Source organism: Dama dama, chromosome 28 (assembly GCF_033118175.1).
Source record: "Dama dama isolate Ldn47 chromosome 28, ASM3311817v1, whole genome shotgun sequence".
Taxonomy (NCBI): Eukaryota; Metazoa; Chordata; class Mammalia; order Artiodactyla; family Cervidae; genus Dama; species Dama dama.
In genome coordinates, this window is record NC_083708.1 from 16,098,060 (window position 1) to 16,122,091 (window position 24,032).

The window sequence follows — 24,032 nt, forward strand, 5'->3', positions numbered from 1 at the left end:
GTGAGTCCCTTGGACTACAAGGAGAGCCAACCAGTCCATCCTAAAGGAGATCAGTCCTGGGTGTTCATTGGAAGGACTGATGCTGAAGCTTAAACTCCAATACTTTGGCCACCTGATGTGAAGAGTTGACTCATTGGAAAAGACCCTGATGCTGGGAAGGATTGGGGGCAGGAGGAGAAGGGGACGACCGAAGATGAAATGGTTGGATGGCATCACCGACTCGATGGACATGAGTTTGAGTAAGCTCCGGGAGTTGGTGATGGACAGGGAGGCCTGGCGTGCTGCGATTCATGGGGTCACAAGGAGTCAGACACGACTGAACGACTGAACTGAACTGAACTGATTGCTGTTTGACAAAAGAGATGATTTGTGGAGAAAGAACTGAAAGTTTTCTTCTTCTCCAGGATGATTATAACTGGTCCTTAAGTGGTCTATAAATTTTACAGTGTGTCTCCTGACACTAATAAAGGCAACTTCTTTAGGGATTTTGAGAGAAGTATGTATTTTTATTTCCTATTTTGTCCCCTTAAGCTGGAACCTAGCAGAACTTTTTTGCCTGTAATATTGCTCAATTTCACCTTAATATTACCCAAGTCCTATTTTAGCTCAGTTTTCTTCAGAGTTATACAGCTATTAGTCAATCAAAGTGCATTTGCTTTTCAGTTTCATACAGAGACACATGGAGCTAAATGCTTTTCTATCCTGAAAAATATGAGTTTCCAAAGAAGTGAATGTGTTGTGAGGAGCTTATCTCTGTTAGGTGAGATTTTTTGAGGCCTCATAAAAAAACATACTTTATTTGTGTATTGCTTTATAGTTTTCACAAAATGATTGCCTCGTGTAGTGTCTCACTTTTCACTGGCATGAGAACTCTCTCACCTGAGAGTAATGACTTCTGTTTTACACCTGAGGACACTGAAAATCAAAGAGGGCATGTGACATGATAGTCACTGAGCTGAAAAGTGCTGAGGGTCACAATGGGTCTTGTGGCTCCATGTCCAATGTTTTCTTGACAGACCTTTACTGGGTGACCCCCCCCCCCCCCCCCAATGCTTATCAAGAGTGTGGTGGTAAAATATTTCTCTTCAGGTCAACATACTAATGTGATTTGTAAAGTTTACAAATATTAGAAAGTAAAATATTGCTCAGTGTTAAGAATTGGAATCAAAGAACCACTTCTTTCGGTTATAAAGGCAAAGTATGTTTCCTCCATGCCCAACTGAATCATACTGACCACCAGTTGTACTAAAAAGCAGCTTGGTACCCACGATTTCTGGGCTCAAATTTAGAGCCAAGAACTTGAGGACTGAGATAGGGCTGGTGGAGCTGAAAGTACCCTGGAGAGCCTGGAAGAATTATTATATAGATTGTGAGAAATTGGTCTGTGGGGATGATCACTCGGTTTACTCACTTTCTCCATTTTAGTCAATTATCAAGCAGAAAAGGAGAACATTTTCCTTGGAGTGATTTGTTTTCTCGTCAAATTTGCTATCTGCAATGTTTTAAATTTTAGTATGGTATCTGATAGTGGCTTGAGTGGAATTAGCCAATATTCTGGAGAATTATTATTTATGTAATTTTGGTGGACTTCTAGTCCATGAAAATTATTGTTGTTGTTCAGTCTCTACATCGTGTCCAACTCTGCAACTCCATGGACTGCAGCATGCCAGGCTTCCCTGTCCTTCACTATCTCCTGGAGTTTGCTCAGACTCATGTCCATTCAGTTGATGATGCCATCCAACTATCTCATTTGCTGTCACCCCCTTCTCTTCCTGTCCTCAGTCTTTCCCAGCATCAGGGGTCTTTTCCAATGAGTTAGTTCTTTGGATCAATTATTGGTGACTTTAGTTAGTAATGATTTCTACCTCTAAATTCATAAATAAATCATAAAATATTACTGCTGAATAAATAAGGAATGATTTGTTATTAGGTGATTGTAAGTGCAAAAGTACATCGCATGGAACTTTTTTTTTTTTTGTATCAGTTAAGATTTTTTTTCAGTAGAAAACTGGGGAAAGGATACATTTCAAAATTGATACATGGTTGAATGGATTACTTTTTCAGCTAGACAAAGACACAGAGCAGAACTTTGCACTTGACTATGTGATAAGAAACCAGCTCTCTTGCAGAAAAGAATAATTAAAGCTGCCAATTGGGAGATCTTTCATTTTTGAAATGAAAGAATTGAATTGAAATTGATTGAAAATGTTTTTTGATCTTCGTTTTTTATCAAACGTTTCAAATTGAAAACATTTCTTGCTCTTCAAAAAATGAGACATGGGAGTCATTTTTGAAGGTTGTTAATAGCAGCAGAAGCAGTAGCAGCAGTATTTGAACTCAGCTAAGATTGACAAACATCATCTTCTGGACTAAAATTTTCTCAGACTCTTCTGAGCTCTTCTCAGTTAAGCTCTGACTTTGGGCTTCCATGTCTGTCTTGGCCTTGTTAATTTTAGCAACAATCCTGCTGTCAGTGCAGCCAAAATCCTCTACCTTTGCTATGAAGGTGCTGTGACGAGCTCAATCGCTTCAACTGTGTCTGGCTTTTTGTGACTTCATGGACTGTCTCCTGCCAGGCTCCTCTGTCCATGGGATTTCCCAGGCAAGAATACTGGAGTGTGTCACCATGGCCTCCTCCAGGGGATCTTCCTGACCTAGGGATTGAGCCTGACTCTCCTGTGTCTCCTGAATTGCAGGCAGATTCTTTTTTTTGTTGTTGTTTAGTTTTTATTTCATAATCATAAATTTAACTTTGAAATCCAGCTAAACTTGAAGAGGGGATAAGGAAAATATGGAACCCAAAAAACTAAAGTGAGAGCATAAAGATCATAGGATATTTCTAGCAGATGCAGGTGAAGGGTCCTTTCCTGGGCCGCAGAAGGAATGATCTTGTGGTTAAGTAAGTTCAGTTCAGTTCAGTCGCTCAGTCATGTCCGACTCTTTGCGACCCCATGGACTGCAGCACACAAGGCCCCTCTCCATCACCAACTCTGGAGTACCCAAACTCATGTCGACTGAGTCAGTGATGCCATTCAACCATCTCATCCTCTGTCGTCTCCTTTTCTTCCTGCGTTCAATCTTTTCCAGCATCAGGGTCTTTTCAAATGAGTCAGTTCTTCACATCAGGTTAAGTAAAGCACAAGTCAAATTTATTAGAATTGTCCACAGTCAGCAATGATCTTCTTGTTGGTCTTGTCATTACTGGACCCAAAGCACTCCACAGATTCCACAATATTCATGCCCTCTTTCATCTTGCCAAACACCACATGCTTGCCATCCAACCATTCAGTCTTGGCATTGCAGATGAAAAACTGGGAACCATTTGTGTTGGGGCCAGTGTTTGCCATGGACAAAATGTCAGGACCTGTATGCTTCAGGATAGAATTCTTATCATCAGATTTCTTTCCATAGATGGACTTGCCACCGGTGTCATTCTGGCATGTGAAGTCACCACCCTGGCACATAAATCCTGGAATTATTCTGTGAAACCAGGAAATTCTATAACCAAATACTTTCTCCCCAGTGCTCAGAGCAGGAAAATTTTCTGCTGCGTTTGGAACTTTGTCTGCAAACAGCTTGAAGGAGATGAGGCCCAAGGGCTCACCATTGACAGCGATGTTGAAGAACAAGGTGGGGTTGACTGTGGGGTTGACCATGACCATGGGCAGCGTGGGAGACTCCGAGGTGGTGGAGTCTTCAAGGCTGCAGGCAGATGCTTTACCTCTGAACCACCAAGGAAGCCTGTCCCTTGATATCTGATCACTCTTAATATCCGCTTAAGCTCCCCATCCTCTACCATCCCCAAGTGATGTGTGATCACCCTGGCCTGCCTTCAGCAAGAATCCTGCTAGGTTAGTTTAGCCAGAATCCCCCTGGCCCCATATTTCCCCTTAGTAATTTCCCATCCCCCAACTTTCATCCTGCTCCCTTACATTCCTGGCTATTAATCCCCACTTTTCCCTGTTGTATCTGGTGTGGAGTCCAGTCTCTCTTCCCTGATGCAAAACTCCTTGTCCTTACACCAGTCATGACGCTTCCCCTTAATGACTTCTGCCTCATTGTTCTTTAACAAGTATCATGATATCATGAATTTATTTTCTTTAACAGATAAGCTATTTGATCATTAATCTGAGGCCAAACAGTGACTTTACTAGTAATGAATCTTAAATCACTGAGTTCAAGAAAAGCAGAAACCAAATCAAGGAGGCTGGGGCCTTTTTGTAAGATTGGTAAAAAGTGTGACATCTAAGGATGTATCAGTTAATTGGAGAGAATAAAAGATCAGAATAAAGGTTTGGGTTTCCTTTGGTAATAAGCACTCACTGAAAGCTTTCTAGGGACATTAGAAGATTCTGGAATGATATATAAAACAGAATGTGAGGGGGAAAAAAATAGAGACAATTTGGAGACTTTGCAAGTGCTCCAAATGAAAAATCCCAAGAGTCTAAAGTAAGCTAGTGGTGGTGAGAATGTGGAGGATGAAATGGATGTTAGAGCTGTTATGAAGGCAGAATGACTATTGATTACATGTGGGCAACCGAGGGAGAGTGAACTGTTAAGGGTGTGAAAATGTTTTCAGCTTAGGGCTCAGGAGGATGGTGTCCCCATGAAGGAGGAAATGTATTTAGTTCAGTTAAAAATGTGGGGCTGACCTTGAGAGAAAAATAAGAGCTCTACATAGATGAAAAGGAATTATCAACATCCAGCTGGTATTTCAAGTCATGAGCCTGGATCAAACTGGCAAAGGAGAAAACAGTTTGAGAGAAGAGAAGAAATCCATGGATTAATCCTTAAGAGATGTTCATACTGAAGTTGGTGTCAGGAGACAGAGTAACCACAAAGAGAGCGGGGGGAATGGGAGCAGAAGAGTCTATAGTGAACCAGTTGGAGGTTTTTCTACAAGAAGGCTGTTAACACAATTGAGTGCTGCAGGGGAAGTTGAAAATGGGAAGAAGCCAGTGGGCTTGATGACTATGAGGTCTCTGATGGCTATGGGAGAACAATTTCAACACATCAGATGAGAATATACTTTGGATTATGGTAAATGAAAAGAAAAATATAGGAATTTGGTAGTGTATTTTATTTTTGGAAAGTTTGGCAGAAAAAGGAAGGAAGTAGATAAGACTGCACTTGAAGAAAAAGGTAAGGAAGGTACAGAAAGGTTGTTGTTTAAGAAGAGGGTGTGTGCAGGTATTTATAAACTATAGGGAAGAGTCCTTTGAGAGGATGTGATGTGAGAAGTAAGCAGTGGGAAGATTCTTCAAGAGCAAGTTCTCAGAGATGGTCAGGCCAGCTGGCATCCAGGGTATGACTGGAAGGATTATTATCCTTTCTTTTTTCTCACTGAAATGGAAGGTAATAGAGAAGATTTGAGTCAGATAGGGGAATGTTGGGTTGTTTTTGCCTGATGATCTCAAACTTCACAGTGGTGTAGGATGAATGGAAAATGAATTTTATGTGTTCTGATTTTACCCTTTATAGATGTTCCTTAATGCACTAAGTAAAGTGTTATTACCAGAATGAATCAATAGTTCATTTAATTACATATAACTGGATTAATCTTTAATTATAGAGTAGAAGGTTTTCCTTAATTTTAATAAGTTCTAAATTCTTCTAAATTCACACATCAGAAATAGCAATGTTATCTGAAAAAGGAGATACATATTTGTGTAAAACTGAATCACTTTGCTGCACACCTAAAACTAACACAATATTGCAAATCAACAATACTTCAATGAAAAAATAAATAATATTGGTAGTATAAAATGAAATGAAGTTAGATCAACTTTAATCCCAATGTAAGAAATCTGAATCATGAGCTGTAACTATCACTGAAGCACGCTTAAAGAAGGATGTTTTCCTGGCCTGTCCTCAATTGTTAGAACTGCCCTCTACCCCAACTTTTCCTTGACATGTCCCCTTAAATATCTTAGAGACCTTTCAATGTCAGCCTGTCCTTTATTGAAGTGACAGTTTGTCCCCTTTCCTGGCCATCTTCCTAAGGATTCCTACTTCCTGATGGTCACCTACTTGTGTGATCCCCTCCCACATTGTACCGGGGTTGGTCTATGTGACCAATATGGAGGAAGTGTTGGTATGTCAATTATGCTATTAGGTTAAAAAAACTCTGCAGCTTCCATCTGGAAAGTTTCCTCTTGCTTGTGCTTTATTTCCTTTGGCTATCTCACTGTGTGGGGAGGGTGGGGCACAGAGTGGGGAGGAGAGGAAGCCAGCTGCTGTGGGGAGGAGAGGAAGCCAGCAGTCTCATGGAGCAGAACTGACACCTACAGTCAATCACTAAGGAGGATCCGAGACCTGCCAACAACCACATGAGCAAGCCTGGGAATGAATCCTTCAGTAACAACAGACTCCTAAGATGACTGTGGCCCTGGCCGGTAGCTTGGTTGCAATTTCATGGAGACCTGCTCCCGTATTTCTGACTTTCAGAAACTCTGTGCTAAGTATGTTAAGTTGATATCTTTTAGGGTAATTTGTTAAGCAGGAAAAGAGAGCTAATACACCCCTTACCAGACCCTCTTCTTGGATCCCCAGTATCAATGAATTGAATCATCATCTGCTCACTTCCACGAGCCAAGATTGGAAGAGTCGTCCAGGGTACCACTTTCTCCTTCACTCTGCCAATCAATTATAAAGTTCTGTTAATCACTTATTGGGTACTGGGGACTAATTTAGATACTGTGTGTGTGCTATGTCGCTTCAGTCATGTCCAACTCTTTGCGACCCTATGAACTATAGCCTGCCAGGCTCTTCTGTCCATGGGAATTCTCCAGGCAAGAATACTGGAGTGGGTTGCCATGCCCTCCTCCTGGGGATCTTCTTGACCAGGGAACCCATGTCTCTAATGTCTCCTGCATTGGCAAGTGGGTTCTTTACCACTAGCACCATCTGGGAAGCCCAATTTAGATACTAGGATGCCTTGATGAATAAAATAAAGAAAATAATCTATTCTTATGAAATTTACAGTTTAGTACAAGATCAGGCAGGAAACAGTGAATAATATATTTGTCTGATGGTGGTGATAGGTGCTGTGAAGAAGAAAAGGTGTATGAAGAAGAAAGTGGTGGTGATGGGGAGCTTAGTTTATGCAGAAGGGTCAGGGAAGGCATCTCTAGTATAATGTCATTTGAAGAGAAATATGAAGGAAGTGCCCCTGTGAATACCATGCAGAAAGGTAGTCCAGATGGTGGGTATCATGGATGCAGAGACCTTGAGATGGGTGTGTGTTTGATGTGTTGGAGGAACACTAAGACCACTGAAGTTGGATCAGAAAGACTGAATAGGAAGTTGGTAGGAAAAGTTATCTAAAAGGAATATATAACCTTGAAACTCATAGAAAAAAATTCTTGATTCTATTCTACATTCATTGGAAAACCATTGAAACTTTTGAGTACAAGAGTGACAAGATCATGTTCAGGTTTCAACAGGATCATTATAGCTGAGAACAGGTTTTGTGGAGGAATGGGAGAAGGGATAACAGCAGAAAAATAATAAAGATGCAGGTCAAAGTGTTGGAGTTAGAGGTAGCCTGATATGGTCAGATTGTAGATGTATTTCGAAGGTAGCACTGATAATTGGTTGATAGGTTGGGTGTGGGCGTGAGAGAAAGTGAAGAATCAAAGTTGTCTTCAGATGATGTAGAGATGCTCTTGTGGGCCGGAGGGAAGGATGTGTCAGTCTATGTTATGTGTCAGTCAGTTATGTTAAACTTGCGCATATCCCGTTATATTAGACACTATATTCTTTCTGTGAGTGCTCAGTGGCTCAGTTGTGTCTGACTCTTTGGGACCCCACGGGACTGTAGTCAGCCAGGCTTCTCTGTTCATGGAATTTCCCATGCAAGAATACTGGAGTGGGTTCCCATTTCCTTCTCTGGGGAATCTTCCTGACCCAGGGACCAAACCCACATCTCTTGTGTCTCCTGCACTGGCAGGTGGATTCTTTACCAATATGCTATTAAATGCATTTGAATGTATAAATAATTTCTTGCATTTCATATGTATTGAGTGCTCCTCATAGATTATTTCATGACTCCTGGTAGCAACCCTATGAAGCAGGCACTGTTATTATGACAATTTTATGGCCAAGAATACTGAGGGTTGGAAGCATTAAGGTAATTTGCCCACATTCACACAGCTAATAAGTGGTGGGGACAAAAATGTATGTAATTCCAAAATGTATGTAATTCTGTAATTCCAAACTGTAGTCCAACAGAACTACATTCTGTCTCTGTAAAGTGAGTAATGTCTTTAACCCACTCAGTTACACTGATCGCAAGATTTTATGTCTCACTTGCAAATAATTGCACAAAAATTCTACATTTGAGGAATCAAATACTTACTTGAGAGGGGTTAGTGATACGTGCTAATAGAATCTCAGAGAAATGACAAAATTCCCACCTGTACATGAAAGGGCTTCAGCATCCACAATTCTCTGGCAAGGACTGACTAGCACAACCTACATTACTGGCTAAATGTTTATTCCAAAATAATCTAATTTGTATGGTGAGCTGGTATGAGGATTGTCATGGATGCCAATACTGAAATATCTTTTCCATGTGAGTCACAAACCAGGTTGATAGATTGATGTGACGTTTCCCATTTGGTCCCTTATTTTCTAAATTGTTATGTTGTCTTAAGCTCACCCTGGTGTATTTGGCATTAGGAGCTACTGGAACTCAATCACCCAGTTCTTTTCTAGAGAAAATAAAGTTCAGAGTTAAAAATAAAAGACATGCCTCTGCCATTTTGCATTTCTTACCTGTCTGATATTCTCAACTATCTTAAAATTCACTACAGATGCTATAACATTATTCAAATAATGATGGTAACACAGTAGTTCAATAGTTCATTTGCTTTCTTTTCATTATAAAATGATGTTTAAAAAGTACTTTAAGCTTCTTGGAAGAAAATCACTATTACTGTGATAATGATTGCTATTAATTTTGGTCATTTTTTTCCTCCTTTTTTGGATATAAAGAAGATGTCTGAGAAAGGGGAAATGCCTACACTATTTTTCATGTAAATTTAAGAAGAAATGATGTTACTTTTTAAAGATCCATTGACAGAATATTTGAAATTATTTTTCTGCTTCTAATTATTTGGCAGAAAACAGCAAAGTTCTGTAAGACAATTATCCTTCAATTAAAAAATAAATGCATTAAAAAAATAAGCAGGGACACATACACAAGAAAAAGAAATTAGAGACTTTGAGTGATAAGACTCCAGTCACCTTCTTTCTTCATAAAATTGGTTGTTCTGTTTTAATCCTAAAATTTTACCAATGTAGCTAAGTGTCAAATCCAGACAGAAGCTATTTAAAAAAAAAATCAGCTTGGACATGATGAATTCTAAGTTCCTGAATCCAAGTTCAAGTCCTTTTTTTTTAAAAAAAAATTTAGCTACACTGGGTCTTCATTGTGGCATGTTGGCTTAGTTGCCCCATCACATGTGGGACCTTAGTTTCCTGACCAGAGATTGAACTTGCATCTTCTCCTTTGGAAGATGGATTCTTAACTACTGGACCACCACGGAAGTCCCCAAGTACTTTTTCCTCCACAACGCAAAAAAGGCAGACTAGGGACAAAAATGGTCTTGGGGCCTTACCTCAGTGTTGCAGATTATTCCTCCCTTGATTCCTTTCTTCCAAGTTTGACAACATGGGAAGATCCCCTTCTGTCAGGTCTGGGTTGCTTTCCATTACTCTTTTCTCAAAGACCTGTTTCACTGAACCTCTTTCCAAAAACAGGGTTTAACCAGTGGATTTTAGGTACTTCATCTTCTCCACGACTTCCTGAAGAAGTTGAAATAGTTCATAGACATTGTCTTTACACTTTGCTTTCCCTTGAGCTACCAGAGAAGGAATGACCTGGGAGGGCTAGGTGCTGAGTTGTAGTGGGAAAAGGTTTCAGTGGAAGGAGGGTAAAGAATGAAAGATGCACATATGAAAACTTTTCTTGTACTCTTTTTTTTAAAAATTATGCTTCAATTATAAAATTAAAATTTGGAAGACATGACTTTTTCTAACTCAAAAATGACTCTAGTGTCTTTAGTTGTTGAATGATGATGGGAAAGATTGAAGGCAAAAGGAGAAGAGGCCGGCAGAGGATGCGATGGTTAGATAGTATCACTGACTCAATGGACATGAATTTGAGCAAACTCCAGGAGATAGTGAAGGACAGTGGGGCCTGACGTGCTGCAGTCCATGGGGTGGTAAAAAGTCAGACACATCTTAGCAACTGAACAGCAACTACAATGCAGCTCACTCTTCCATTATGTCTCCTATGTGCCAGGCACTCTCTAATCGTTTTACATGTATTGCCTCATTTAATCCCCATACCAACCTTAGGAAGCAGATAGTATTATTATTATTCCCAGGGCAGGAAACAGGCCAGGGCTGGCTTCATGGGCCTGCAGATCTGTGCAATTACACAAGGCCTCAGAGGGACCCTGCATTGGTTTAATGCTATGTTGTCATCACCTTCAAAGTCTTCATAATTTTTTGAACAAGAAACATTGCATTTTCATTTTTCCCATGCATAGGGGAAGCATGGGCAATAGCAGAGCAGTGGGAAGCTGTAGAAGCACTGACTGCTAAATCATGCCCTGTTATGTGGGTTTGGGAAGAGAGAGGCTAGAAGAATATGCAGCCTGGGGTTGAGTTTACCTTGTAGGTGATGCTGGGGGCCTGCAAGATTTGAAATATGGAAGCATAGATGTGCAAGTAGACTGCATGCTTCCCACATTAATGTTCTGTAGGTTACAGATTCACAGTGAACTTCTGAAAAACATTTGTTAGTGATCATTTTACTCAACTCACAGATAATACAGGAAACACATGAATAAAAAGCAATTATTGCTACATCTTGAAATGGAATCGTTTATTCAACTGTGAAGCACATAGAGCCAGAATATTTACTTTTTTGTTTCTTTTCTTTTGCACTTTAGTGTATGAGAAAACCAGATAAAACCATTGACAAGAGAAATATAATGGACAAAGTTTTGGAAATGACATTATTCTCCCATGGGATCATACTTAGTGTGTTTCCTGTGGTCTGAGACAAACACATATTTCCTAGGTGATCCTATTAAATACCACTTCCCTGGTGGCTCAGTGGTAAAGCATCTGCCTGCAATGCAGGGAAAGCAAGAGACATGGGTGGGACCCCTAGGTAAGGAAGATCCCCTGGAGAAGGAAATGGCAACCCACTCCAGGACTCTTGCCTGGGCAATCCCATGGACAGCGGAGCCTGGCAGGCTACAGTCCATGGGGTCTCAAAGAGTTGGGCGTGACTTAGCAACTAAATAACAACAATCCAAAGCCATGTGTTTACAGGCTCCTCTGTGTGTCTGGAGCTCTGAAATTCACAGCCTGATCCAGAGCTCACTTCTGACTTGGAGATTTGGTTATTAGACACCTCCATGAGGATGATTCTTAGGCACTGCTGGTGAAGAAGTCCAGAACTGAGTCTTTGATCAGCTTCTCTTGAAATCCTTCTTCCTCCAACATGCCTGATGGAACATGCTGGCTTCTGCCACCCTTGCAGTTACTCATGCCAGAGTCCTGCTTGTTAGTTACTCACATCTGGCTCACTCTCTACATCCAGTTCATGGCTAACTCTGTGCTTCATATCTGTCTGTATTTCCTATTTCAGTTGCTGTCACCCTCGACCAAGCTGTCATCATCTTTCAGCTCGACTCTTGCTCTGGCTTCCTTAATGTTCTCCCCATCCCTTTTTTTTTGTCTCCTCTCTAATTCTTCTCTACACTATAGGCAGTGATCTTAGTAAGATGAAAGCTGACTCATGCCTGATGAAAGCCCTTCAGTGATTTCCCAATTAGAGTGAAACCCAAATTCCCATAGAAGGCTGAAGCAGTATGTCCCCAACCTGTCCTCAACTTTATGTCACGTCCCTCCTCCCAGCTGACCAAGATAGCAGCCACACGTTCCTTGTTGCAGCATTAGGAATGTGTGAGACTTAGTCCTGCCTTGAGCCTGGATACAGGTTGACCTCTCTCCTTGAATGCATGTCTGCAAATATTATCTTGCTTCTGATCATTGTTCAGAACCACAGAAGATGTCTTCTTTGTGAGGTTCTTTTTCATCCTTTAAAAAGAAACCCTTGCTACCTTCTCTCTAAGCGATCCGTGAGTTTCAATTATTGTTATTTTGTTTAATGTCCTCCTCTTCTGGAGACTCTAGGCATCAGGTCATGGTATTTTTTTTTTTTTCATCTTGTCCTTAGGGCTCAGCACGATGCCTGATGCATATGCAAATGTTTAACAAATACTTAATAAGTGAAATAAACATGGCCTTAATTTAGTTGATTTCCGTATTTTGTGTATTTTACACTTTGGAACTTGTCTTTGTTGTGTTCTCTTGAACATCTTCCCCTTCCTTTAGATGCTGTTTTTCTGCTTGCTCCTCTCCTGGTACATAGCGTTCCATGCTTCGTACTGATGTTTGCCTCTGATGAACTGTTCACCGCTCAGGGCCTGAGGCAGAATTTCCACTAAAGTGTCAGCCACCGAAGGTGTGGGAATGGATTATACGGAGCTCTGGGAATATGCCCCAGATGCTTGCCACAAACGTGAAACTGCTTTGAATCTCTTATCTTTATTTAAAGTAAATTTGCATTCTACTTTATAATTATTCCATATTTTTCAACTATAAAAAGTAGATGCTTGGTGTTGCTTATTGGCTAGTATATGTATCACAGAAGCTCTGATTTAAACATTTGGAGGCATTTTTAGCCCGGCTCAGTTTTCAGAACAGTTCCTTCTCCCCTCTTAGCACAGACTTCCTGAGCACTATGAAGGATGCCCACGTCCCGCCCCTGCCTTTCTGATCTCATTATTCTGGTTTGCTTGTCTTTATTTCATTTATCCCTTCTACCTCAGTGCTCCTTGCAGTAATTCTTTTTCTTTTTAACTTTGCATATGGGAGTATGGTTGATTAGCACTGTTGTGATGGTTTCAGATGTACAGCAAAGTGAACCCAGTTATACAAACACATGTATGTATTCTTCTGCAAATTCTTTTCCCATTAAGATTGTTACATAATTTTGAACGGAGTTCTCTTTACTATGCAGAAGGTCCTTGCTGGTTATCCATTTCAAACATGGCAGTGGGTACATGCTTCCAGCAGCTTTTGATGGGTTGTTGCTTGCCTTTTGGGTGGAAAAGTTCTTTGTTGGGCTGAACTGTCCTGCTGATGTCGCCTCCACCTCTCTCCATATTGCAGAGAATTCAGCACCCCTGGCCCCCAGGTACTAACTGTCCATGGCACAGTCATTGTGACAAGCTGATCTCACAGCATGTTTCCAAATACCCATAAGAAAGTTGCTCTTCCCCCAGAGTTGAGAACCACTTCTTTTACAAAAACCAGAACTTTCTGCCTAATAATAGCTTTAGAGGTTAATAGTTCATTCATTCATTCAAAATGCAGATAGCTGTTTAAATGCCACTATTGTCAGACACTGCTCCAGGCCATGGGGATACAGCAAAGAGTAGACTCATCCTCTGAGGTTTGTTCAGTAGTTCTATCTACCTAACGACTCACTGATTTTTTTACGCTAGCTTCCAAACAAGACTGTTCACTTCCAACGTATCATTAAATTATTTTTATTTTAATGCCATTTGTAGCAGCATGGATGGACCTAGAGATTATTATATTAAGTGAAGTAAATCAGACAGAGAGACAAATACCATATGATAATATCACGTGTATGTGGAATCTAAGATATGACACAAGTGAACTTATTTATGAAACAGAAACAGGCTCACAGAGAACACACTTGTCGTTACCAAGGGGGTGGGGTGGTTGGGAAGGGAAGGATTGGGAGTTTGGGGTTAGCGGATATAAACTATTACATATAGGATGGATAAACAGCAGTTCCTACAATATAGCAAAGGGAATATCTTCACTATTCTATGATAAACCATAATGGAAAACAATATGAAAAAGAGTGTGTATATATGTATAACTGAATCACTTTGCTATATAGCAGAAATTAATACAACATTGTAAATCAACTATATTTTAATAAAATAAATTAAAAATTTATTTTCATTTTATGTTCTGATGATTACTTGCTTAAAAGCTATAAAGATATTGATATTTAGGCTAGGAAAACATTGACTAAAATAATAATAAAAATAATTTTTAAAAGTGCACAAAATGTGAATAGTCAGTGCCTAATAAATAACACATTAGTATTTACATTAAAATTTTTTTCACTTTATGCTATTGCTTAATTAGGCTTTTAAAGCTAACCTTAAAAATTAACCTGAAAATACTTTCATTTGATTAGACATGTAATTAGCCTCCAATTAAAATAAAAAATAAATAAAAACAAACAAAAAATAAACATGTCTAAATTATAACTAAGAGACACAAATAATATTTTTATTTACTTACTGATAGACTAGGATTCAAAAACCTATTACAACATTGAAATAAGCTTCTTTAGAGTATATATTTTCACCTGCTTTTAATCAATATGTCTGTTATAAATATAAAAATGATCAAATATAGTTAAAATATGAGAGGATAGGGGAGTGAAATAGTGTATGTAAAAATAACATTTCAAATAAATGTCTTTCATTTATTTATTATAGATTAAGCAAGCAGAGAACTTTATTTCAAGGTAACATTGTGATATACATTTCATTGGAAAACACCTGGTTATTGAAAAAATATATATTGCTATAGCATTTTACTATGCTGACTCATTTAATACAGTAATCTTATAAGGTACATAATACTATTATACAGACTTTACAGTTAGAAAAACAGAGTCCCAGGTACAGGTGAGGCTTCTTTTGACCACATGCTCCAGTCATATTTCTCTTTCTCTTACCTCAGAAGCAACCACTAGCATGAGTTCAGTGTATATTTTTATATTCAGTTTTCCCTTTCCACACTCATATGTATATTAATAACAATGTAAAACAAAAATATTTTGCTGCTAAAGTGTGTTTTTTTAATGTGAATTTCTGCTTCAGGACTCTTCCTTTTTGACATAAGTAGTTTCTTTTGGCAGCAGTGATTTTATTTGCTGTATGCAATTACTTAATTTCTCTGGGTTTGTTCACATTATCATGTCATTGTAACAAATTTGTGTGTTCAATCATGCATAAAGCTGTCCAATAATTAAGGAAGCTGCTGAATGCTATCAGAAGCAGCAGAGAAAACCCCTCTTCTATCAAAGGAAGCAGCCTGGCAAGACAGGGAGGGGGTGTTGAGGGGTTGGTGTGAGGCTGCCTTTTGGGAGAACAAATGGTGGGCCTGTTACTAAAGACAGCAGAGTGACCCAAGGAAAACTGGTATCAGCAGGAGGTAATCGAAAGACACCATTTGTTTCTTACCTGTTAATAACATTTGCCAATTTCAGAACCTGCACTGACCAGAAGATGCAATGGTAGCACTTTTATCCCATTTTCTTTGTGTCAGGTACCATCATAAACACTTACCTGTCCAATCTTGACAGCAAACTTGTAAGGTGGGTTTATCATCATCATCCTCATTGCCATCGTTCATATTTTGCACTGGGAGATTAAGTGACAGGTACTGTCAGAGGTGGGCTCCAAATCCCCAGCGTGTAGCTTCGAGGCTTGAGTGATGAACCCTTACACTTTAGCACCTTTGGCAGAATGAACAATGTTGAGAGTTAAGTAACGTGATACTCTCTTTATTGATTGACTATGTATTAGTCTCTTTATGTTAGGCTTGATAAAGTCACGAGGTTTGCCACTTTTTTAACATTGGAAATTAATCTTAAAAAATTAACTTTTAATTTACATATTTTAATTTTAACTCTTTTTCTGTGTAAGGGAGATAATTCTTCAGCTTATTTCAATTAAACATTTTATTCTTTTAAATAAAAGCATTATTTTATAGAGGAATTTCTATGCAGTGATATGCAGTTTAAGTAAAAGCACAATTAGCTTCAAAAGGAAATTACTAAATCTGGAAGAGATTAAATATCATCTACCACTCCAGTATTCTTGACTGGGAAATCCCATGGACAGAGCAGCCTGGTGGGCTGCAATCTGTAGGATCACAAAAGAATTGGACACGTCTTAGCAACTAAACACCACCACCAACAAAATTAGCTACTACCTGTCTATAAAGATTGCCAAAGTGTAAATACCTAAATGTTGGATTCTCTTGTTTGTTTTCTACTTTATCTCACTTTGTTTTTTACTTTCAAATTACAGAGGGTAAGGTTTTGGGTCTTCCTCTCTTATAGTTTCACTTATTGTTAGCCAAAATGACAAAATCTCTAGGGATAAAACACAGGAACCATGGTAAAGATAAGCCTGAATGGTACCTAATTGATTTGTTTAACTTGACACAGTATTTTCTTTCTGAGACAATTAGAAAGTCATACTCTGCATGCAACAGGTATATGAGCTGTTCTTAAGTAGTTTATACACTGTTTGCTTGTGGGCACCAGGACCCAAGAGAAAGGAGCAGTGGCCCTGTGAGAGACTGACCCAGACTTGCCTGTGAGAGCCCAGGAGTCTCCGTGGAGGCGTGGGTCGGTGGTGGCCTGCAGCAGGGTGGGGAGCACTGGGTACATCTGGGCGTGCACAGTCCTTTGGAAGGAGGTCACCATTATCTTCATTACCTTCACCACAGTTTGGTCTCAGGTCAGACAACTGGGAGGAAACACAGCCCCACCCATCAACAGAAAATTGGATTAAAGATTTACTGAGCATGGCCCCACCCATCAGAACAAGATCCAGTTTCCCCCTCAGTCAGTCTCTCCCATCAGGAAACTTCCATAAGCCTCTTATCTTTATCCTTCAGAGGGCAGACAGAATGAAAACCACAATCACAGAAAACTAATCAAACTGATCACATGGACCACAGCCTTGCCTAGCTCAATGAAACTAAGACATGCCATGTAGGGCCACCCAAGATGGACAGGTCATGGTGGAGGATTCTGACAAAATAAGGCCCCCTGGAGAAGGGAATGGCAAATCACTTCAGTATTCTTGCCTTGAGAACCCCATGGACAGTATGAAAAGACAAAAAGATATGAAACTGAAAGATAAATTCCCCAGGTTGGTAGGTGCCTAATATGCTACTGGAAAAGAGTGGAGAAATAACTCCAGAAAGAATGAAGAGAGAGAGCCACAGTGAAAACAACACCCAGTTGTGGATGTGTGATGGAAGTAAAGTCCAATGCTGCAAAGAACAATAATTCATAGGAACCTGGAATGTCAGGTCCATGAATCAAGGTAAATTGGAAGTGGTCAAACAGGAGATGGCAGGAGTGAACATCAATATTTTAGGAATCAGTGAACTAAAATGGACTGGAATGGGTGAGTTTAATTCAGATGACTATAATATCTACTATTGTGGGCAAGAATCCCTTAGAAGATATGGAGTAGACCTCACAGTCAACAAGAGAGTCTGAAATGCACTACTTGGGTGCAATCTCAAATATGACAGAATGCTCTCTGTTCATTTCCAAGGCAAAGCATTCCATATCACAGTAATCCAAGTCTATGCCCCAACCACTAATACCAAAGAAGCTGAAGTTGAAGAGTTCTGTGAAGACCTACAAGACCTTCTAGAACTATCACCCTAAAAAGATGTCCTTTTCATCATCAGGGACTGGAATGCAAAAGTAGGACGTCGAGAGATACCTGGTGGTGGTCATGGTGGTTTAGTTGCTAAGTCGTGTCTGACTCTTGCGACCCCATAGACTATAGCCTGCCGGGCTTCTCTGTCCATGGGATTCTTCAGGCAAGAATATTGGAGTGGGTTTCCATTTCCTTCTCCAGAAATACCTGGAGTAACAGGCAAATTAGGCCTTGGAGTCCAAAATGAAGAAGGGAAAAGGCTAAGAGAGTTTTGCCAAGAGAACGCACTGGTCATAGCAAACATTCTCTTCCAACAACACAGGAGACGACTCTACACATGGACATCACCAGATGGTCAATATCAAAATCAATTGGTTATATTTTTTGCAGCCAAAGATGGAGAAACTTTATACAGTCAGCAAAAACAAGACTGGGACCTGACTGTGGCTCAGATTATGAACCACAGATATTATGCTCAGATATTGCAAAATTCAGGCTTAGACTGAAGAAAGTAGGGAAAACCACTAGACCATTCAGGTATGACCTAAATCAAATCCCTTATACAGTGGAAGTGACAAATAGATTCAAGGGACTAGATCTGATAGACAGAGTGCCTGAAGAACTATGGACAGAGGTTCATGACATTGTACAGGAGGCAGTGATCAACACCATCCCCAAGAAAAAGAAATGCAAAAAAGCAAAATGGTTGTTTGAGGAGCTAAAGACAAAGGAGAGAAGGAAAGGTAAACCCATTTTAATGCAGAGTTCTGAAGAATAGCAAGGAGAGACAAGAAAGCCTTCCTCAGAGATCAGTGCAAAGAAATAGAGGGAAACAATAGAATGGGAAAGACTAGAGATCTCTTCAAGAAAATTAGAGATACCAGGGGAACATTTCATGCAAGGATGGGCTCAATAAAGGACAGAAATTGTATGGACCTAACAGAAGCAGAAGATATTAAGAAGTGGTGGCAAGAATACACAGAAGACCTATACAAAAAAGATCTTCACGACCCAGATAATCACAATGGAGTGATCACTCACCTAGAGCCAGACATCCTGGAATGTGAAGTCAAGTGGGCCTTAGGAAGTATCACTACAAACAAAGCCAGTGAGCGTGATGGAATTCCAGCTAAGCTATTTCAAATCCTAAAAGATGATGCTGTGAAAGTGCTGCACTCAATATGCCTGCAAATTTGGAACACTGAGCAGTGGCCACAGGATTGGAAAAGGTCAGTTTTCATTCCAATCCCAAACAAAGGCAATCTCAAAGAATGCTCAAACTACCACACAATTACACTCATCTCACACGCTAGCAAAGTAATGCTCAAAATTCTCCAACCCAGGTTTTAACAATACGTGAATTGTGAACTTCCAGATGTTCAAGCTGGTTTTAGAAAAGGCAGAGGAACCAGAGATCAAATTGCCAACATCTGCTGGATCATCAAAAAAGCAAGAGAGTTCCAGAAAAACGTCTATTTCTGTTTTATTGACTATGCCAAAGCCATTGACTGTGGATCACAACAAACTGTAGAAAATTCTTCAAGAAATGAGAATATTAGACCACCTGACCTGCCTCTTGAGAAATCTGTATGCAGGTCAGGAAGCAACAGTTAGAACTGGACATGGAACAACAGACTGGTTCCAAATAGGAAAAGGAGTACTCCAAGGCTGCATATTGTCACCCTGCTTATTTAACTTATATGCAGAGTACATTGTGAGAAATGCTGGGCTGGATGAAGGACAAGCTGGAATCAAGATTGCCAGGAGAAATATCAATAACCTCAGATATGCAGATGACACCACCCTTATGGCAGAAAGTGAAGAAGAACTAAAGGGCCTCTTGATGAAAGTGAAAGAGGAGAGTGAAAAAGTTGGCTTAAAGCTCAACATTCAGAAAACAAAGATCACGGCATCTGGTCCCAATACTTCATCGCAAATAGATGGGGAAACAGTGGGAAAATGGCAGAATTTATTTTGGGGGGCTCCAAAATCACTGCAGATGGTGACTGCAGCCATGAAATTAAAAGACTCTTACTCCTTGGAAGGAAAGTTATGACCAACCTAGACAGCATATTAAAAAGCAGAGACATTACTTTGCCAACAAAGGTCATTTCTAGTCAAGGCTATGGTTTTTCCAGTGGTCATGTATGGATGTGAGAGTTGGACTATGAAGAAAGCTGAGTGCCAAAGAATTGATGTTTTTGAACTGTGGTGTTGGAGAAGGCTCTCAAGAGTCCCTTGGACTGTAAGGAGATCCAACCAGTCCATCCTAAAGGAAATTAGTCCTGAATATTCATTGGAAGGACTGATGCTGAAGCTGAAACTCCAATGCTTTGGCCACTTGATGCGAAGAACTGACTAATTTGAAAAGACCCTGATGCTGGGAAAGATTGAAGGCGGGAGGAGAAGGGGACGACAGAGGATGAGTTGGTTGGATGGCATCACTGACTCAATGGACATGAGTTTGAGTAAACTCCAGGAGTTGGTGATGGACAGGGAGGCCTGGCGTGCTGCAGTTCGCGGGGTCGCGGAGTCAGACACGACTGAGCAACTGAACTGAACCGAGGGGTGTGTCTAGGGATTGGACTGATGGGGTGGCTTAGGTGTTTGCCCTACTCCCCTTGGTGGTGATGTGTGCAGGGAGCATGTGTAACACCTGCTTTTGCTCCTGACATTTCAGAAGTAGTAGAGGGGTTTTGGTCTTTATGTATCCTGTTCCTAATTTGCCCCAACTATGCATGCAGAAGGAAATGGCAACCCACTCCACTGTTCTTGCCTGGAGAATCCCAGGGACGGGGGAGCCTGGTGGGCTGCCGTCTATGGGGTCGCACAGGGTCAGACACGACTGAAGCGACTTAGCAGCAGCAGCAGCAGCAGCATGCATGCACACAGTTGTTTTCAGTCCCTTATAATTTCTTTGTATTTTGTTGCTTAAGGTGCAAGCACTGCAGCAAAGTCCCCAGGTTCCAGGTCCTAGCCTGTCTCACATTGTATTGTATAACCATCACCAGTAATCCAGGGCTTTCCAGGTGGCGCTAGTGGTAGAGAACCTGTCTGCCAACACAGGAGACATAAGAGATGCGAGTTCGATCCCTGGTTTGGGAAGGACCCCTTTAGGAGGGCATGGCAACCTGCTCTGGTATTCTTGCCTGGAGAATCCCATGGAGAGAGGAGCCTGGCAGGCTACAGTCCATGGGGTCGCAAAGAGTCAGACACGACTGAAGTGACTCAGCATGCACGCATACACCACTATCCATCTCCAGAGCTCTTTCACCCTTCCAAACTGAAACTGCCCCCATTAACTCCCTACTGCCCTTCCCCTTAGACCCACCAGGAGCCGTCATTCTACTTTCTGTCTCTGTCAATCTGACTAGGTCCCACATGTTAGGGGAGTCATGCAATATATCGCATTTTCAAATACAATCTTTTTGACTCATTTGACTTAGCATAACGTCTTCAGGTTCACCCAGTTGTAGCTTGTGTCAGAATTTTCTTTCTTTTCAAGGCTGAATAATATTCCACTATGGGCTTCCCAAGTGGCACAGTGGTAAAGAATCCAGCTGCCAGTGCGGGAGCTTCAAGAGGCTTGGGTTGGAACTTGGAACGAGGAGCCTGGCGGACTAGAGTCCATGGGATCGCCAAGAGTCGGACGTGATTGAGCACACACACACAGTATTTCATTGTATGCATATACCATATTTTGTTTGTCCACTCTCCCGTGACTGAATATTTGAGTTGTTTCTACCTTCCGGCCATTGTAAATAATGCCACTATGAACACGAGGGGCTCTGCTTTCAGTTCTTGTGGGTACCTACCCCGAAGTGAGGAGTGAAGATGCTCAGTCATGTGCAACTCTGTTATTCCATGGACTGTAGCCTACCAGGCTCCTCCGTCTGTGGAATTTTCCAGGCAAGAGTACTGGAGTGGGTTGCCATTTCCTTCTCTAGGGGATCTTCCCCACCCGGGAATCCAACCCAGGTCTCCTGCATTGCAGGCAAGATGCTTTACCCTCTGAGCCACTAGGGAAGCCCACATACCCAGAAGAGGAATTGCTAAATCATCATATTGGACTTCCCTGGTCGCTCAGAGGTTAAAGCGTCTGCCCGGAATGCGGGAGACCTGGGTTCGATCCCTGGGTCGGGAAGATCCCTTGGAGAAGGAAATGGCAACCCACTCCAGTATTCTTGCCTGGAGAATCCCATGGACGGAGGAGTCTGGTTGGCTACAGTCCACGGGGTCGCAAAGAGTCGGACATGACTTCACTTTCACTTTCATGGTCATTTCAAGTTTTTGAGGAGTTAGCATTCTGTTTTCCACAGCAGCTGCAGCACTTTATATTCCCACCAGTAATGCAAAGGGTTCCCATTTTCCCACAAGCTCACCATTCTTTCATTTCTTTTTAAAAATAGTCATCACTCTACCGGATGTGAAGTGGTATCTCTGTGATTTTGATTTGCATTTCCCTAATAACCAGTGCTGTTACCTCTTTTCACAAGCTTTTCACATGTCATCACTAACAGATTTCTAAAGGAACTCCTATCATCAGTTTTTCTAAATCTAACCTTCCCAAGGTCATTACCTTCAATTGGCTCTTGTGTTTGGGAAGAAACTCCAGCATCCTGCCACTCCCCTGTATGCTTAAACTCCTGCAATTTGGTTTCTGTTACTTGTAACCATTTCTGATTCAGCTTTCCTAGGGAACTCTCTATTCCCACTTGCCTCTAACTTTGTAGTTAATCACAGCATTTGCTTTACCCAGCTATTTTTATAAAACATTTCTGCAACATTCTTATCATTCTCTGCTAATTTTTCGTAGGGAAAATGAACAATGGGAAAGAAAATCCCTAAAAATGTTTTTTACTTTAGTGTAATAGACTCAGAAGCAGCACATTCAGAGTATACTTCCATCTCCTGGGGAATCTTCAGGATATATGTTTACAGTTGCCCCTTAAACCTGTGTTCTTTCTTCTGCCAGGATTTTAGGGCTGCCTATGCTGTTGCAGCCAGCCCAGGGACCCTACAGGTGGAGGAACAGCAGACCTGGGGCTGGGGGTGTGCATAGGTGGGGTGGAAGTTGGAGACTGTGGTGAGGTGTACATTTCTCCTGGGTTCTCACATTTCCAGTATTGTCAAACCTTGACACGCCTGTTTTTGGATCTCATAAGACAGAATGATAATTAAATGACATAATCTATGTGTAACACTTCACCCAGTGCTTGGCATTCAATACCAGATCAGTTAAGGTTAGCTATCTCCCTTTAAAAAAGCCTACTTGAATATCAAAATTAAGAAATGCTCTTTGTTCTACGGTGACTTGTCCCTAGCTGGTATTTAAGGGGCATGGGATATAGACATTTTATATCTTTTTAAATTAATGTCTTGCATTTAATGTGACAAGATGGCTTTCTAATTGTATAGTAATTAAACTTAAACAAATGTTATAGCAGGAAAGGGGATTGACCATGCCATCATTTCAATGAGAAAGGAGGAGAAGATCAATGCTTTGATTTTCCATAATCATTATAAGGGTTACACAAAATGCCATTTTTGGTAATGGGGGCTACATCTTCATTGTCAGGATTTTTGAAGTAATGAGGAGGAGAAAAAGTTATAATGTATTTCACTGACAGCTTAGAAGATTTGAATTAATATTCTTTAAGGATCTATGGAGTTTTACCAAATAATAGATCAGCTCAAATTAAAATGAAAATTACTGTAATATTTTTCCTCTGAGAAAAAACTCTTTTGTCTGATCTGCCACTGTATTATCATTTATTCTTCTGCTATTAGAGTAATCATCCAATCATATTTTTTTCTTTTAGGGTTAATTACAAGCTTAAAGACTTGCCATCAGCCTCTCTCCCCAGTGCCATTACTGTATCCTAGAAAGTTTCATTGTGATTCTGACAAAGCAGGATCTTGGACCTATATCTATCTTTTCTGTTCTGTTTTTGGAAGGGAAATGAGTTAAAATGACTATATAATTTGTCAGTAGTCAGAAATCACCACACTTGGACTTTTTTTAGTTTTGTGTCTTCTTTTTCTAGGGAATTTTACATTGTGCTTTGCTAGAACCATCTGTACAGATCTGGAAAAAACTGTGGGTTCACCCTCCGTTGATGAAAATGACAGAGCTCAATGCTGATACCGTGCAAAACTTACCTGCTCTGTCAGACGTGCTTACAGTTTCTGGACATTTGGTTTCTTAAACTGTGACTGTGCGTGCACCACATCACTCAGTCATGTCTGACTCTTTGTGGATTGTAGAACTCACCAGGCTCCTCTGCCCGTGGGATTCTCCAGGTAAGAAATGGAGTGGGTTGCCATTTCCTCCTGCAGGGGATCTTCCCAACCCAGGGATCGAACCTGTGTCTTCTGTGTCTCCTGCATTGCAAGTGGATTCTTTACTGCTGAGCC

General features: G+C 40.7%; 1 protein-coding gene across 1 annotated transcript; it reads right to left on the reverse strand.

The window, feature by feature from the left end:
* Positions 1–3,152: 3,152 nt before the first annotated feature.
* Positions 3,153–15,551, reverse strand: LOC133048026 (peptidyl-prolyl cis-trans isomerase A-like). Its single transcript, XM_061131540.1, has 3 exons — positions 15,492–15,551; positions 6,583–6,635; positions 3,153–3,723 (listed from the first exon to the last, which is right to left on the reverse strand). Exons 1-3 carry the CDS (start codon positions 15,549–15,551, stop codon positions 3,153–3,155), a joined length of 684 nt encoding a protein of 227 aa, XP_060987523.1.
* Positions 15,552–24,032: the final 8,481 nt, after the last annotated feature.

Bases quoted from the DNA above. Each gene is read 5' to 3' on its own strand.
- LOC133048026 (XM_061131540.1), bottom strand. From the start codon at position 15,551: ATGGCAATGAGGATGATGATGATAAACCCACCTTACAAGTTTGCTGTC. The intron at 6,636-15,491 runs GTAAGTGTTTAT...ATTGATTGGCAG, and splicing joins TTGCTGTCAAGATTGGACAG to AGTGAAGGAGAAAGTGGTAC. The intron at 3,724-6,582 runs GTGAGCAGATGA...TTGGTGGTTCAG, and splicing joins TCCAATCTTGGCTCGTGGAA to AGGTAAAGCATCTGCCTGCA.